We start from the raw sequence: 18,116 nt of genomic DNA, 5'->3' as shown, positions 1-18,116 counted from the left end.
TGATGCAACACTACATTTAGCTCTACTTCCTCCTTTTAAAGGTTGCCCACTGTTCCATTTTTGGGGAACAGAATTTGTCAGTTCTTTATTCATATGCTTTTACATTATCTCCAACTTTTTACTAGTCGAGCCATGCTATAATATACATGGCAACTTATGTATGTGTGTAGGGATAATTCCTAACAGTCTATTTGCTGGATCAAAGAGTAAGAACAAAATGACTCTCTAACAGTCCTCCATGGTAAGTAGTGTTTCCAAGCAAGGAGGAAATACACAATTTGGAAATAGGATAGTGCATAAACAATAAAGACTGGAGAGAAAAGGAACCAGAGATAAAATAAACCACCTCTGGCTGTGAGATAAGAAAGATAAATATTTATATCAATAATTTTAAGAGTGCCCTTTAAAGTGTAATCAGTACAGTCTTTCCTGGGAATGCTTAAGAACAATGCTTTAAATGTCAGTATGTTTTATTGCATAAACAAATAACTTTTAAAATACATGCTATTCTTAGTTTTATTATAAAGATATTGCAGATTTACTGCATATAATTTGGAAAATCCAAAAGACTAAAGCAGAAAATAGTTTTCACTCATCACTATTCAGAGACAACCAATATTGATTTTTTAATCTCTTATTTCTGTATACGTATTAATATTTACACAGTCGAGATCATATTGTGTATACAAACTTCCCTTTGCCAATCGTTTTGATTTTAATGATTTTTTCATTATTCTTTGCCTGCTTTTTTTTTTTTTTTAAAGATAATAGAAATCTAACATTGTTTTGCAATGAATTTGGATACCAGAATGACATCGACATGGAGAAACCTTTAAATTCTATTCAATATCAAAGAAGACAAGCCATGGGTATCCCATTCATCATACAATGTGGTGAGTGTTGAATTCCATTCTAATTACCAAATATTAAGAGTTCTTAAATATGCAAGTCATTGTGGGATGCAAGTCATTGAGAGAGGAAGGAGACAAAGGTTAGTAAGACATCTTGCTTTCCAGGAGGTTACAGTCTAGAAGAAAGTTGTAAGTGTGAAAATAATTGTAATACAGGGAAAAATAAGGTAAATGATATAATAGAGACAAATAATTTTTTGAGGGTTCAAAGCAAAGGATTGGGGAGTAGAGGCAAGATTCTATGGTGGAGTCACATTTGTGATAGTCTTTGAAATAGTTTCAAGCCAGGCATGGTGGCTCATGCCTAAATCCCAGCACCGTGGGAGGCTGAGGTGGGTAGATTGCTTGAGCTCAGAAGTTCGAGACCAGCCTATGCAACATGGCAAAACCCCACCTCTACAAAAAATACAAAAATTAGCCAGGCACAGTGGTGCACACCTGTGTTCCCAGCTACTTGGGAAGCTGAGGTGGGAAGATCGCTTGAGCCTGGGAGGTTGAGGCTGTGGTGAACTGTGATTGTACCTCTGCACTCCACCCTGGGCAACAGAGTGAGACCCTGTCTCAAAAAAAAAAATAAATTAATTAATTAAAATAGAATTTTGATTGGCAGAGATAAAGAGTAGCGAAAGGTGAGTTAATATCAGGTGTACACTTTGGCTAAGATGTTTGTGAAAGAGTAATAGAAAGAGCTATCTTTCTATTTTTAATATGTAACACTGTTTAATACCTAGTAGGAATTTAATAACTGACAACTGAATCACTGAACGATGAATAAATAATAAGACAAAAGTATTAGGTTGGGTAAAGATGTTAGAGATTCTTGAATGTCAGAATAAGGTTTTACTTTCATAAGCAAGCAGGAGGTATTGGAATTTTTTCCATAGGAGGGTAATTACATTCAGCACTTACTGATATGTTTTCTAGCCACTACACAAAGGGATAGGGAGTTAAAGACAGTCTCTAATATTAATCTGTAACTAACAGCTCAGTAGAGAAAAACAGATGAGCAAACTTTAAAGCAGCCTATAGTGTGTAAAACTCTATAGAAGTATTATACAGCTCTCCGGGAGCACCTCCCCAGCCTTTTGCCTGGGAGTATTCCAAGGAAGACCCGACCGGTCAGAGGTAACATGTAGTTAAAGTTGTTCTGGCAGCTCAATGAAGGATGACTTGGTGAAGGGCTAGAACAGGAGACTACTGTAATCTAGGATCCAGGTGACGAATTATAAATGTCTGAATGAAGGTGTGGCAGTGAGAGTTAAAAGAATCATACATGACAGGTACTTAGAAGGTATAATTGAGGAAATTGATGACAGTATGTGACAGCCTGTCACATGCTAATAATAATGGATAACAATTACTGTGATTTTGATTTGTACCAGGTACTGTTAGAATCCAATCTCCAGTACCCAAGAGCTGTACAAAATTGGGCAAATTGTTTAACTTCTTTAAGTCTCAGTTTCTTCTTTTATGAAATGAGATTAGTATTTGTAGCTACATTATAGAGTTTTAAGAATAATGTGAATAAAGTTTACTAAGTGCTGAGGATAGTGTCTAGCAGTGTTGGTTTTTATGATGATGATGATGAGGAGGATGTCATTTCATTCTCAGTAACTTTTAGATAAGAACAATATAATATTAATCTTTTAATAGATAATGATACTGAAATATAAGAAGTTAAATAAGTTGTCCAAGATCATAGAGGTGGTAAGAGGTGGAGCTGTTCAAGTTCTTAACCTTTGTGTATACTGACTGTCTCTGCCTTAGATGAAAGAGACAAGTGTTAACCTATGAGCCATTAGCAGTGTGTCTGGAGGGAATTCAGGATTAAACCTAAGTGTAGCCTGGAGAGACAAGTGTGCCTTCATCCTAAAGGCAAGGAAGGACTGTTTTGGAAAGTGGGTGAAGAAATCAGAAGCTATAGACTGGAGAGGGGAGTAAGAACAGAAGAAAGTACAGAAGAAATGTGTATATGGCTCAGAAAACTTGATCGATCCTTCCTTCCTTCCTTCCTTCCTTCCTTCCTTCAATTTAATTTTATACTCGTTGAGACCATGGTTTTCCTCGTTGGAGACAGAAAGTGGTGTTGTCAGCAGATGGGTAGTAGGTCAGAGAAAATGGGAGAGTCAAGTCACTGAAATTCTTAATTTGATTTTAGAAGAGGTGAAGTGGATGTATTATTTAAGGTTCTTTTGGCTGAAAGTAGCAGAAACTAACTGGAGGGAACTGAGACAATAATAATAATAACTTGTTGGTGGGGTCCTGAAGTAGCTCATAGAACCCTAGAATAGATGTGCCATCAAGGATAATGGTATATGATGAAGGATTCGCTTGTCTTTGGATTGAGAGATACCTCATACTTCTGGTATGTGCAAACTGACATCTTGCTATGATAGATTCATTTCTGATCTCTTTTCTGTGTCATTTTGTTTTGATTGTCAGATCTTTGTCTTAAATGGAGAGTCTTGCCTTCCTCTACTGATTATCAGGAAAAGAAATTTTGACATTTGGATTTGTGCTAATAATCCCAACCGCTTGGAAAACAGGTAGTTTTGATTATTTTCTAAAATTCTTTATTCATTTTTAATTTCTAAAGTTCATATGTATGAACCTTGAAAATGTTAACCTATAATATAGATTTTAGCTTAGTATCTGGTATCTCTTCAAACTCTAACGCCCTGCTACCTGTGCAAAGATTATTTCATTGGTGTGCTTTTCCATCAAATAAAAGAGATCTCATTGTAACTATCTGAAGACGTTGGGGTGTGCAGCTCTGCACTTCCACCCGTGGGAGACCACAACCTGGTACTTAAGAGTTCTTCCTTCCAGTTCATTTTCATACAACATATGTCCTTATTGGACAGGAATGTTACTCAGAGAGTGTCTCCAAGGGCATTAAACTGTTAGACCATATGCTTTTTCTGCTTAAATCATATATTGATTTCATTGCTTTATACTCTTGGAGGAAAAAGTTCAAACTAAAACAGGAAAAAGACTGATTAAATATTGAAGGGTGTCAACGTTATTACAAGCCCTTTTAGACTAGTATTTTCCCCTATAGGGAAAATAGTTAGTATTCCCCTTTAACAAAGGCACCCCTAAGTCAAGCATTGCTTTTCCATGCAGTCTATTCTAAGTCCTTTGAGCTGGATATGTGAGTCAATATTTTTAATATAGACATTAGGGTAATAACTCGTTTGGTTATTTTTTATCTGGCTCTGAAAAAAAAGAGCAAAAGATAAAAGAAAAGAAAACATTTGGAAACTGCTGCTAAAACTCCTTTCACCTAGAGTCCCCAGGTTATTTATATTTAGAGACTGAAGAAAAATGTCAGAGGTGGCAAAGGCTCTTAGATTTCAAATCATGGTCCAGGTTTTTTTGTATCCCTTTCTTGTTTTGCAATGCAACCTTGTTTTTCCCAAATAAAATTTGTCACAGAACCCAAAATAAAGTAGATATATGCAAACCTATCCTGATTGGGTTGGAGGCTAGGAACCAAAGGTGTCCACTTTTTTATTTCCGTTCCCTACTCTGCAGAAGGCCTAGAGCTCCAGGGATCATGATTATAAAACACTGATCTATTCTTCTTTATTTTGGAAAACAGAGAATTAAAACCCAAATCCAGGCTAAGAAATCTATGTATGAAGCCACTGGCCAAGATCTTCTGTTTCCTGACCTGTGTTCATCCCCAACTTGGGACTTAATATCTCCCAAATAGGAACAAAGTGTTTGCTCAGTTTCAATATTAAGAATAGTTAATCATGTGAACTTACCATGAACTAAGAACTTTCATATAGTCTAGGATTGTATTTAGAGTTCAGACTCTGAAGACAGACTGCCTGGGTTTGACTCCTGGTTCTATTAGCTGTGAAATCTCAGAAATTATATAACCCCCCTTTAACTCAGCTTTCCATACACTGGAATGTGGTATAATAATAGGATCTTTATGCATCTTCTCTGGATCCAGCTAAGTCCCATTGTTACGACAATCTGCTGAAAGTCCCTGGTCACTAGAGGCCCTTGATCCCCGAATTTAGGCCACTCCCCACAGATGTAACCCTATCCCTAGGACTTCTTAGACCAGTCGTGGGCACTGTCAGACCCACAGAACTGGGAAGCTGTCCTCTGCAGTTTCCCTTACCTTCAACTTACTGTTGTCCCTGCATTGGCACAGACTCACCCCCTTCTGAAAAGTAACAGTACCATCTCAGAGCATTGTAAAATTAGTTTCAAAGCTGTATTAATTCTGTCTCTCTTTAAAAATTTAATTTTTAATTTGTATGAGTACACGATAGGTATATAGATTTATGAGGATATGAGATATTTTGATAAGGCATATAGTATGTAATAATCACATCAGGGTAAATGGAGGTATTCATCACCTCAAGCATTTATCATTTCTTTGTGTTAGAACATTTCAAATAGTACTTTTAGTTATCATAAAATGTATAATAAGCTATTGTTGATTGTAGTCACCTTGTGCTATCAAATACAAGATCTTATTCATTTAATTCTGTCTCTTTTTCACATAAGAACAGTGCCACTTGTGATGAGTGGCTAGATAAATTTAGCCATGTTGACAGAAAACTTATGGACATTAAAAGCCTATCATGCAAAAAAGTTTTCCTATATTTATAATTTTCTTAAGTCCTTGATTCTTTAAATATAATGACATGATATTAACCATCTGTGTTTTATTTTCACAGAAAATATTGTGACAAAAATATGCTTAAAGTGGCAGCAAGAGATTTAAGGGAGATGTAAAGAAAAATTGATTAAAAGGGCAGTTAATTGAGATTTGGCACTTCCTTCATGGGAGCTCATTAACAGTGGTGTAGATATGATGATTCCCAGGGAGGGGGAAGAAGTTAATCTGATGACCTTGCTCAGTCCTTTGACTCAAAATGGTAGGATGGGCCATGCATACCTTGAGAATATGCTTCAAAATACATTATTGCTAGGCAGGACCCCTGACATATGTGCCACTGGATTTGGATAGAATCACTTAAAATAAGTGTAATAAAGTGATGATAAGCATAGTTATTTATTAGGGAGTAGTCTATGAGTAGAGGGACAGAGTAATGGGATGAAAAGTGTTGTTGTCTGTATTTACAGAAAATACGGTTTCTTGTCAGTAGTTAATTGCCAATTGTCAGCAAGGCCATTGTCAACAGACAGCATTTGAATGAACAATGTGTAACTAGAACTTGGGCTGGAAACATGGTAATAACTTTCTCTTACTTTGCAATTATATATGCTATCTCATTCCATTTTTATGAAAGGCCTATGAACTTTCCCCATTTCTCAGAGAAGAAAATAGAGAGGCTAAGAAAGGATTAGTAACTTGCCCAGAATTCTTCACTACAGCTGAAATTGGAAGCTAAGTTTCTGATGCAAAACCTGTACCCTTCCTGCCTTACCACATTGTCTGTTGGAAGGCATCCTTTTCCATTTCAGGAAGCCTAGTTTCATTCAGATACTTTTTAGTGGACAAAATACGTCTTACAAATGGTAGCATTCAGTAACCTGGACAGGGTAAGGTGGAGCCATTCTTTTTTCGAACCATTGGAGCCTGGTTTTGTTTTCCTCTTCAAGCACAGAGGGAGGCTGTACGTTTTTGACACAGTATCTGAGAAATAGCGATCAGTATGCTTCCATTACATTCATAGTATGCACTTACCTGCATTGAAAATAGGGATTACCAACAGAGTCAAAATGATGCCTATTACTTGGCTGAACCAAAAATGTCTGAATTTTGAAAAAGATGTGAAAAAATATCTATGGATTGTATTGCATATTAAAGTGTAATTCATGTCCAAACATCTTTAAATGAAGACAATTGAATGAATTGCATTCTAATAAAATGCTTGAGGTTTCTTCTTTCTGAATAAAAACTTTATGTTGTCACAGGTTCTTTTCTGAAATGAAGTAGAAGCCTATATAGATGCCACCCCACAGTTGTCTTCAAATCAACACTGTGGGTTGCTGTATATATACAAGTTGTCCCTAGGGTTTGTTTATCTAGCACCTTTCTTTGAAAATAACGATAATAACAAACACCATGTGTGGGTGGAATTAAGTGTTTTTTCACAGTAGTACCTGAATTTGATTGTAGTTCCTAACTCTTCTCTGCTGGTATGGGGCGAGAAAAATATATGCTGCAACCCTGAAAAACAGAGAAATGGTGGGTCTCATCTGCCTCCCTTTTCCCTCACTGTTTCAGATGGGAGAAAGTCCTCTCTCGATCCTCAGCCTCATCATCCCTTGCCTAGCCTAAGACCCATGCATTTTCTGTGACTTTGTCCCTTTCTCCTTTTTTTGGTAGTTCAGTGGAACTCCTCCCCTCCCCACCCCCAATCAACAATAGAAAACTCCTTGACCCAGAGCAGGCTCGCAGAACTGACCTCAGTGTCTTACGACTCTACTGCGTGTTCCTCGCCATGCCCTGAATCAAAGCTATGCCCAGTGGGAGCTGAACTTCTTGTCTGTATTAAGCCTTGATACCAAAGTGAACAAAATAATATCTTCCTTTTTCGGCAGTTTGGCTGACTCAGTTCCCCAGTACGTAGCCACAAATGCAGAAGTAAGAAAAGGAAAAATGGCCTCAAACCTTCCAAACCATAAGCTTTGAGGGTTATTCGTATTTTTTTGTAATTAAAACAAGGGATGTGCTGATCCATAGTCTGTGTATTGTTCATTTACAAATCATTCTACATTATTATGTATTTACTAACCCACAAGTTATTAGAACAGCATATCTGTAAGCCTGGAAAGCAGATACTCATGGCAGCAAGCACTTGGGCAGAATGCTGCTGTCAGGACCAGTGGGCGATTTGGGGAAGGGGCTCTAATGCATCTCATTACCTCCTGAGGCTGTTGCTGAATCCTACATCACATCATGTAGTCACTGGTCTTCACGGTGATCCTGGGTCATCCATATGTTTCAGAGGCATAATTATTTGCTATATTTTAAAAAGACATATGTATTTTGCTACCATTTTTGGGGGGGGGGGAAATGACAATGATGAGATAAACTCAGTGATCTCAAATAATTTTTGCAAAAGTCCTCATTTTATGATAATGTAGAATAAGTGAAGCATTAGCAATATAATTGACGCTTTCCCATCCTCGTAAATATATGCTATTGTCCACATTTTTTATTAGGCTGTTTTCCATGCAAATTGGAGATTTAAGGTTATTTGTTATCGAAAGCCACCAATACAATGCTTTTCCTTTGTATTTGAATTTTGGATATATGACATAAAGAGTAACTGCTTGTAGAAGTAAATCATCTTTTACAGACAGTAAGTAGTTTTATATTTCTCCTGATGTTAATCTTGTGCTTGTTGATTCTGAAGTTGTCATCAGATAGAACGTCTACCTTCCATCCCGCTGGGCACGATGAACACAATATCACCATCAAAAAATGAGAAAGAGAAGCAACTTAGAGAGTCCGTCCTAAAGTATCAAAATAGACTGGCAGAACAGCAGCCACAGGTGAGTTGTAATTAATTCCTGCCAATTTGCCCATGAACTGTTGGTTTCATAGGTGCAAATTGACTAAAGTGGTTTACACAATAAAATGTGTATACTCTTTTTTCTGTCCTTTTTGATGTCTTTTAATTTTAGATCTAAGACATGTTCTAAAGGGTGAGTTTTGTAAAAAAAAAAATAACAAAAAAAAAACTGTATGTGTGATATCTAAGCCCATCTACACAACAATGCATATGAGAAATAGGGACATTTATTTCTACTCCACAGCTGCTCATAGAGCCTTATAGAATCAGCCAGCATGTCCAAGGTCATGTGATCAAGGCGCAACACAAGTTTGTGTAACTCCAAAGGTCAGGCTGTTTTTATTTCATTCTTCCCTGAGGGAGGGTTTTAAGGTAAAGAGTTCTTTTAAAAAACATTAACCTATTAATTTAGAAAGTCAAAGTCATATTTAATTGTTAAGAAAATTCAATAAATTAAACATTACTATCAATCCACATAGGTAACCATGACAATTTCGAGTGTAAGAAAATGTGGCATGTAGAAAAATTATTTTATTTTCTTGACTAATAGTTAACTCTCTATAGATTTAGCACATGAATCCATTATTTTTTAATTGTGTAGCCTGTTGGCTTCCTCAAACAGCACTTGTAGCGTATGTCCAAATGTGTGGACACTTCTGTAGATGTCAGGAAATAAAATGCTTATTAAAATAGAAAATTCAGTGATGAAGTGGGAGTTAAGCTCCCCAGCCATAGCAGCTTATAGTAAGTGTTTTCCTGGGCTCATAGAATACTCTTTTATCTCACTTAGCTTGTTAGGGTGCTGCAGTGCGGGTCAGATACCACCTGAGATTACAACCAAAGAAACCAGAGCCGCCTTTTCCACCCTGGAGTCTTAGGGTCTCTCTAGGAAAGATACTGAGAGTCACTTTGGAAACACATTCTCCTAAGCACTCTCCACCTCCAAAAAGTGGCTCAACTTTCTACAGTTTTTAAGACCTCTAGTCATGGGTTTGATAACGAAAGTCAGAAATAAAGGTTTCACGGACTTTTAATAAATAATTAGGTACATTCGGATCTTTTTGTTATGAAATATTTTAATTTTGTTTCTTATTTACCACACTTTGTGAAGGCATTCAGCACATTAAGAATTGATTGCATGTTTATTGCCATCTCTGGACGTTGTTTTTCTTTTCTACAGCGGTCATAGCCAACCCCTGTATATTAATAATGCCAGTCACCAAGACTTAATTAGCTTGTTGTTTGTTTAAGATTGGATGTTGTATTCATCACTGAGGTAGAGAATTCGATGGCAGCTGATGGAATAGCAGATTTGGGCCAACAGTTCTGTGTTCTTTTTTCTTGGTAGTTGATTTTTTTTCATAAGATTTAAGCCAAGGTTATAGATTCAGTTTGTTTCAAATGTAAACAAAGGAATTTAGCAGTACTTATATAGAAATTCACTGCCAGTACTTCAAAGGACAAAACCCTCTCCATCCTCCTTTTCCCTTTTGCAAAAGGAAAATTTTACAGAATCCTTTTGTGAAAAGATTCCTGACATCTTTTACATACTTTCTAGAACTCGGGGCCTATGACTGACCCTGCTTTTGTGGTAACCAAGGAAAGCTTTGGGTTGAGGTTCACTCAACCAAAGGCAACCAGTTAATTTTGAGGTGATCATTGAGCACATACTTGCCCTCAGGTCTGTCCCAGGCTGGGAATTACGGGGAATACAGAGTATCTGTAATATCAGAATGTGAGTTCCATGAGAACAGGAATAGTCTTGGTTTTACTTACTGTGAATCTATATTAACCAAAACAGTGCCTGGCATATACTGGGTACTCAATAGGTAGTTGAATCAGTAGGTAAAACATGCCCTCAGATATTATGCAGTCTTTTTGTGGACCAAGTCTAACAGCTATTTAAAAATGAGCAACCTCTATAAAGTAGTATTAATTCAAATGTGTTTTCTTATTGTAATTGACACTGCAATAGAAGTTTACTGTGAGGGCAGCTTCAATCAAAGAAAGTTATGTGGGGGGTTGGGTGCGGTGGCTCACACCTGTAATCCCAGCATTTTGGGAGGCTGAGATGGGCAGATCACTTGAGGTCAGGAATTTGAGACCAGCCTGGCCAACATGGTGAAACATCATCTCTACAAAAAATACAAAAAATTAGCTGGGTGTGGTGGCTCATGCCTTGTAATCCCAGCTACTTCAGAGGCTGAGGTGGGAGTATCTGGGAGGCAGAAGTTGCAGTGAGCCCACGCCACTGCACTCCAGCCTGGGAGAAAGAGCGAGACTCTGTGTCAAAAAAAAAAAAGAAAAAATATATCAAAGAAAGTTACATAGTGGAAGTGACACTTGTATCTTGAAGTGTATTTAGGATAAATAGAGGGAAAAGGATAGGGCATTTCAGGTGAGAAAAACAACCTAAAGGAACACTTGGAGATGAGCACTGATTTGTTCTTTCACGGAACCAGTCACTTAGATTACATGCTAAGCTTACATATTTTAAAAATTAAACTCAGTTTTTTGTGTGGTATCTCTTTTAAAAATGGTGTGTCTTGTGATAATGATGCAACTCCTGTATAGTTATAACATGGTAATTACTGAACAGAAGACCTCTGGAAGATGACCTTGATTCCTCCTTTCACAAAAATAATCCATGAACATGTTACAAAACTATGTTTTGGTGATATTTATCTGATGCCAAAAATAAGACTAAAACCATGCAGTGTTCAATGTAAATTTCCTGTCCTCCTTCTAAAACCCTTTAGAAGAAATTTTGGAATGTGATATAAGAAAGGATGGGAAAGCTAGAAAAACAGGGCATCATTGGCCCCATTCAGTTTCAGCTGTAGGCTAGACATCACTGGAAAATCAAGAACTGGCTAATTCATTACTGTGATTTACTGTATGTCTATTGTTGGTATCCATTCGCCCATTCAGTATCACAAAATCATACAATATATACCATGTAATTATTATTTGCCCTTCTCTTCCTCCCTCCCACTCCCAATGACCACTTACCCATTGACCAGACCTGGGTAGTGAATATAAAAATGACCTAAACCTGCACACCCTCTCTCTTAACTCTCTTGCATTTCAGCTTTAATGGTAGCAGGCATCTTGATCTGGAAAATGAAGGGTTGACTAGATAAATCAAAGATCTTTCTGTATTTTAGGTTCTATGGGTATCTAATGATTAGACGGTAAGAGAATTATCCTAATCATTAGATGTTGTCCCGTAGGAGAAAATGAAGTATCTAGAGCTAAAGGTATCGTTTCCACATGGTATCTTATTTAATTCCTACAACACTCCAGCTAGTGGTATCTATTTTAACAAAGAGGAAAGTGAAATCCAAAAAAGTTAAATAATTTTAATCAAGTCAAATAGCTTTAAATGGTAAGGTTGGAATTTATTTCCTTTTGCCTAATTCCAGCACCATTTTCTCACAGTCTTATAGGAAAAATACAGACAAAAAGGACATAAGAACTTTCACAGTAGCAACAAACTTATATATTGCAAATCATATTTGTTAAGGGAAATACCTAAGTTCAGTAAACCTAATAGGAGAGCTCAAATTCAAGATCTGTCTACTGCGGTGCATTTTATAGAGTAAAGGGGTTGTCCTCCATGTAATTGATAAGCTGTGTCAACAAGCAGGATCCTCATTATAAATTGTGCTTCTGAATACAACCCATCCCCATCTTAATCCTTCTGAATAGATGAATGAGTAATCTGTTTCTAACTACTTTCAGCCTCATTCCACATTACCTGCTGTTTTCTATACCGAGTGACAAGTGCCACCTGCTGGCCAAGTGATGAAGCTTTTATTTCCATTGTTTCACTGGATTGCTCAGTTGTTATTGGCATATTAGCTGGATAATTGTTATTTTTCAGTAAACTTAGGCAATAATTTTAAAACCATAATGTTATAAAATAAATTTATCTGTATTTCAGGACCTCCCTGTTCTCAAATTTACCTCTTTCTCAGTTTTAACTTACAATTTCTCTTCTACCTTCTATTGTATGACAAGGATGATTGTGTCATTATCATGCACACAGAATCTAGTTTTAGTTATACTTTATTCAGAGTTTTATGGTACCATCTAAAATCCACTTAATACCCTTAATCATTAAAAGACAGATCATACTTTTATCCCTGAATTAAGCTCCCCTGTATTTACCCCTTTGTACCTAAGTAATGTTAATGAGTAGCGTATTTCCATAATCAATATATTTGTGCAATGTGTGATGAATTGCTTATGTGTCCCCTAGGTCTTTCTGAATTAATCTTTTCTATTTACTATACCTTTCTTGGCATACAGTGCAGGCTGTGTATAATCTGACACTAGTTGCCTTTCTATTAATATAATAGCATTCGTTTCTTCCACTCTGTATGGTGCTTCTACTGAGCTTCTCCATGTTCCTTACGAGTATTCACTTCCATGCTGCTCTGCAGGCCTTTGTTTCTGTATTCTTGTCTGGAGCAGCCTCTGGTCTTTCTCCAGTCCTTCAAGATCCAAAACTATTGCCAATCCCTGTATGAAGTCTTCTTTCATTTACCTACTTGGAAAAGTATCCCCTTCCTTCCAGTTCCCTTTGTCCCATGTGGTCTTTCTTAGAGCGTGTTTTACTTTCTACCTGGTATTATAGTCACTTTTTGTCTAATGTTATAGTTACTTATGTATCTGATCTGTCTCCCGTATCAGACTATATGCTTTTTGAACTAAAGGACTATTTTGTTCATCTTTGTATTTCCAATGGTACCTAGGCCTGCAGCTTTCATGTAATAAGTATTTAGCAAACAATGAAGGATGGAAAGAATAATTTGATTTATGCAGAATTCCTAAAAGATGAATATTTTATATTTGATTGGATTGGTTGACTCCACATAGGTTAGACTTACCACCTTCTGCATATATTACTGAAGACCAAAATGTTCTTATACCCGGTCACAATAAACTGTCATATTTGGATTGGAATACAGAGACTGCATTTGGATTTCATTTGTCATGTTCATAGTCATCCCATCAAATATATGGCCTTTATAAGACTTCATGCCTGGTGAGAAGGAACTCCAACAATAGAATTCTGTTCTTTTTCAGTGCTCATGTGGACACACATACACACAGAAGTGAAATAGTGTAATCTGGCAATTCCCACATTGGTTGTTTTAGCCGTAAATGCAGAGCAAAGTAGTCTTGCCGAACTTTTAGCTGTGTTTTTCAAATTGAATGGCATATCTGAGTACAGCTTTGTGATGAAGAATGTGAATGCATTTTTCCATGTAGAACTTAATCTTTTTAATGTGTCATTATTGTGTAGGCTGCTGAGGTTTCAAATCTGTATAACTATAGTGACAGATGCCATAGAAAATATATTTATTCTTCAAGAGTGCTTTTTAGTCTCCTTATATAAACTGTCATCATCCAAAATTTGTGACACCTAAAGGCCCTTGTCTAACAAGAGGCTATTCTAGTTATTTTAGATGAAATATTTTACTTTATTACTCTTACTACAAATATCTCATTTTTCTATGGTGATGAATTGCTTTTCGAAGAGGGATAATGCATAATATATTCACACTTGTGCGTCCTATGCCCTGTGTTCATGGCATACCAAATGAGACGTTAAACAAATTGCTTGTGATTAACTAGTGTGCAAGTCCCTTGAAGGCAGATATCATGTGTTGCTTTCTTCTGTGTACCTCCTACCACACACCTGGTGCAATGTTGGGCACAGTAGGTGTCTAACAAGAGTTCAACTCTTTAACTTGCACTGCTTCTCCAAATTATGTTCTTACTCGTCCTTTCTTGAGAAGCTGACGTCATACTTCCTGATGGAACAGCATTCGTGGTTTACTGAACAGACTCAGACAGCACTAATGATTAAAGAGCATCAGAACAGCCTGGCGTTGTGGCACAGTGTGGTGCAGGGAACTCAGGACATTCTCAGCTCCTGGCTTCATAAGCAACTTTATTTTACCATGGGGTTGACACTGAGGAATGCCATCCATTGTGTCTATTCCTGGGTTTCACAGAAGTGACCAAATGCCATTGTCAAAGGCCAAGAGGAGTTTGAGTCCAGAGGGAACACATTTTTCCTCCCAGGAGGACAGTAATAGCTTTGGCAGTTGCAGGCAGTCTTGGCACATTACATCCCTCCCTTTGCATGCTGGTCAGTCATTCCTGTTCACATCTCACAGCAGAGATGGAGAGAGGAGTAGAGGTTCAGATGTGTTGCCTGAAATGATTTTCACTGCAGGGAATACTAATTTGGGTTTTAATGCGAATACACCTATTTGATCTCTACCCTACAAAAACTCCTTAAGCATCTGAACTCTGTGTACAACCAGTCTCCAGTTAGTGTGCATGTTAATCAGGGACTATCAGAGGCTGCCTGGTGTCCAGGGTACACCTCAGGGCCTGTTTCCTGACTCTGCTCAGAGTAAGATATAAGTCTTCAGCTTCCTTCCACAGCAGGCTGCTCACTGCTCCCCTCTCAAGGAAGTCTGTGCCTCCGCGCCTGTACGCTCTGGGCACCAGCCCACCTGAGTCTGCCTCTCTGAGCTTGAATCCTGCTTTTCAATTTGCTTGACCCAATTTCCTTCTTACTTAGGACCTAACTTTACATTTTGAATTCAGTTTGGGGAACTGTGTTTCATGACTGTTGTTGATTTTGAACTTAAACCTTGTATCTTGTACTCCTGATTCAACTTCATTCATCCTTGTCCCCTGACCATATATGTGATCTGAATCTGCTCCCTTCCTCCGTCTCAATTCCTGGAGGTCAGAGTAAAATTCATACTTAATCTTAATTGGGGTCTATTTTTCCCCTTGGACTTTACCAACATGTGATTTAACCTCTCCACTCCTTCCGTTAGTCTTCCCGCTCCAAGTCTAGAGTTCTAACCAGGGTGTAAGGTCTCCTAACACATCAGGGATTTGCATCGAGTCCTAAAGAACTAACTGACATTTGTCCATGAACTTTGCTTCACAAGGGTCTAGAATAACTTTTCCTCTACTTGGCGGAACCCCAAAAAGGGCTTGTAGGCACAAGCCAAGACCACTAGGAATAATTTCTGGCATTTGAAAATAAAACGAAGTATTACTTATAGTGCTTCTGAACAGCAGCAGATCTAGTTTGATTTTGTTTTGTTTTGTTTGAGTCTGAGGTTCCTACAATTTTTGGGGTCCCTTTTAAAACAGAAAATGCCAAATTATAAACAAGAAGTTAGGACAGTGCCATGGAAGAGGCTTGTGTAAGGGAGGGATGTTGCTGCTTAAGCTATATATACTTCATGGTTCACCCACTGTTTGTTTTTGCATGTATTATACCATGTGGTCACTGCAGGGTTTTTTTGTAATAAAGGAAAATTACATATTTTTCATATTTCCAATTCCCTTCTCTCCAATCTCTTCCCCAAGATTTCCATAATTATGTATACTTTTGGTGAATTCTAAAACTAATTCCTGTAACTGTATGTATTACATGGATGAAAAAACCTAACGAGAAGGATGAATGGAGGGATAAAATGATAATAACACTTAGAATGTGCCTCTATGAGCAGTGCTGTAAATGCACTGACATTTAATCCTTAGTACAATACTATGATTGTTACGATTCCTATTTTGTGGATGAGGAAACTGAGTCACAGAGAAATAATCTGCCAAAGATGGCGTTAGGAAACTGCAGAACCATGATTTCAGCCAACGCAGACTGGCTCCAGACCCCTCATTCTATTACTAAACTATATTGCCCCTCTGGCCAATGTGACATAAACAATGTAGGAATACAGGGTAGATCTGAAATGTAGGATGGATTCTTAGTTCAAAGCTGTTGGAACGACTCTGCTTTTCCATTTTCAGTTTGGCTCAGTAGCTCTTCTGTGTAAGAGAAGTTGAGAAATTAATGGCTAATAGTAATCATAATTTCTTTTTCTCAGTAGCTCTGTCTATGGTGGGCAGGTTTGGAAGGCAAGGTGACTTTGGGAAGCTTTACAGAAGGAGGAATGCTTAGGAGCTCTTTGAAGAAGGAGATGCAAGCAGCAGGATGTGGTGGACAGCATTGGCCTGGCGTTAGGATCCCTGCCTTCAGGTCCCAGCCCTGTTCATAAGCTGAGTGACCTCAGGCCTGCCTGGTGTCTGTAGTCCTTGATCTGAGTACCTGCAGCCTGGTGAAAAGAAGCAGATGAAGACTATATCTATAGGTCATTTCTAGAGAAGCTTCTCTGAACGTTTAGGGCACAGGAAACCACGAGGAGGAGGCACAGCATTCTCTCCTGAGCGTGGAATTCGTGTGTTGCTTCACTGCAACTGGCCGTTCATTTGCTATTGGTGATCATTCCTCTCTTCCTCTGGGAGGGCAATAGGGAGAGGACACAGTCAAGTACTTCCTGTTTTAACAAATAAAAAAGGTGGGGGTGGGGAATTAAGCTAGATATTTGCAAAGACCCATTCAAATTTTAGAACCCGTGAATATTAGTTGCCAATCTTCTATCACAAGCGGCTACGTTTCAAATATCTGTATTTACTGATACCATTTTGAATATAAACATGGTATTTCTGGAGCAGAGGAAAGTGTTATATATAATACAAGGAATCATGCTGATTACCCTTTGCTCCGGTTTTTACCCCGGAGCAATGGATCGGGTGAGAGTCAGATCAGATGATATCTTACAATTTGTACTGTAGGCAAAGAATCCCAAGAAAATGTATCTGGACATTTCTATAGGAGAGCGGCAACCACACTCTCCACACTCTTTTGCTCTTTAGGAAGGGCCCTGAGTTGTAACTCCTACCCTTTGGAATGTAAACAGATCTCTGGGAGTAGGGGAAGATGAGACTAGTTTCTCCAGCTTTACAATTCTGGTCTTGTCTCTGTGGTCCCAGGTTTTATTCCTGCCTTAAAATATAAACACATATTTCCAGGGAGGTAAATGTCTCTGGAGGCAAATCTCTTCACATGCCCTCTCCACTAATAATCAGTTGCAGATTAAATTCTAAGATTTGTTCTTTTAGTCCAAGTCCCAAGTGAAGTAAATTTAATCAGAAAATCCTAACTGTACAGAAACATAAAAGTATTTTCTCTATAGTCCCACGAAGAATTGATAGAAAATGAGAAAGGAGCATTCTTTACTTTTCAGGGCTGTGAGTCTGTCTGTCTGAAAACGTCACAATTTTATAGAGATATTCACTCCTGAGATCTACACCAGACGGACTAAACAAGAATCTCTGGGTCTGGTGCTTTGGAAGCTGCATTTCTGCTGCTTCCCAGATGATTCTGTGCACCACCAATATTCACTTCTTTATTCGTGGTTTAAGGATTCTTCAGTTTTTCTACTTCCAGAGACAGTTCATCTTATGCAGTTCTCACTGATTCAGTCTGCGATTTGCGGGACTTTCTAAACTCATAAAGAAATGTAATAGTCTTGCTGGGAGAAGTTATAAGTGTCATTTAAAAATGAATACTGATATTCTCAAGCTTTCTAGGGTAATGATTCTTCTTTGAAATCTGAAAAGATGATGATAATGATAAAAAAAGATGCTATCATTGGTAAACAGCTACTCATTAAGTAACTCAGATTTTGAAGTAGGTTAACTATGTTATTCAGTCTATTTTACAAAAATGCAATCAAAGATGTAAGAATGTATTCCTCAAAAAAAGTACACATGTGATTTTTTTTTTTTTTTTTTTTGG

The 18,116-nt window shown here is 37.7% G+C and overlaps 1 protein-coding gene across 1 annotated transcript in view; it reads left to right on the top strand.

Annotated features, from left to right (window-relative positions):
• The window catches only part of MORC1 (MORC family CW-type zinc finger 1), a 183,569-nt gene that overhangs the window by 95,218 nt on the left and 70,235 nt on the right, over positions 1-18,116 (top strand). The window contains 4 exon segments of the mRNA XM_017870879.1: positions 765-893; positions 3,354-3,408; positions 3,410-3,457; positions 8,270-8,408. Coding sequence (XP_017726368.1) covers positions 765-893; positions 3,354-3,408; positions 3,410-3,457; positions 8,270-8,408 — 371 coding nt within the window.

The sequence above is a fragment of the Rhinopithecus bieti genome, unplaced genomic scaffold (assembly GCF_001698545.2).
Source record: "Rhinopithecus bieti isolate Rb0 unplaced genomic scaffold, ASM169854v2 scaffold_5478, whole genome shotgun sequence".
Taxonomy (NCBI): Eukaryota; Metazoa; Chordata; class Mammalia; order Primates; family Cercopithecidae; genus Rhinopithecus; species Rhinopithecus bieti.
Note: the sequence above shows the minus strand (reverse complement) of the source record. Positions and strands in the feature narration are given on the sequence as shown.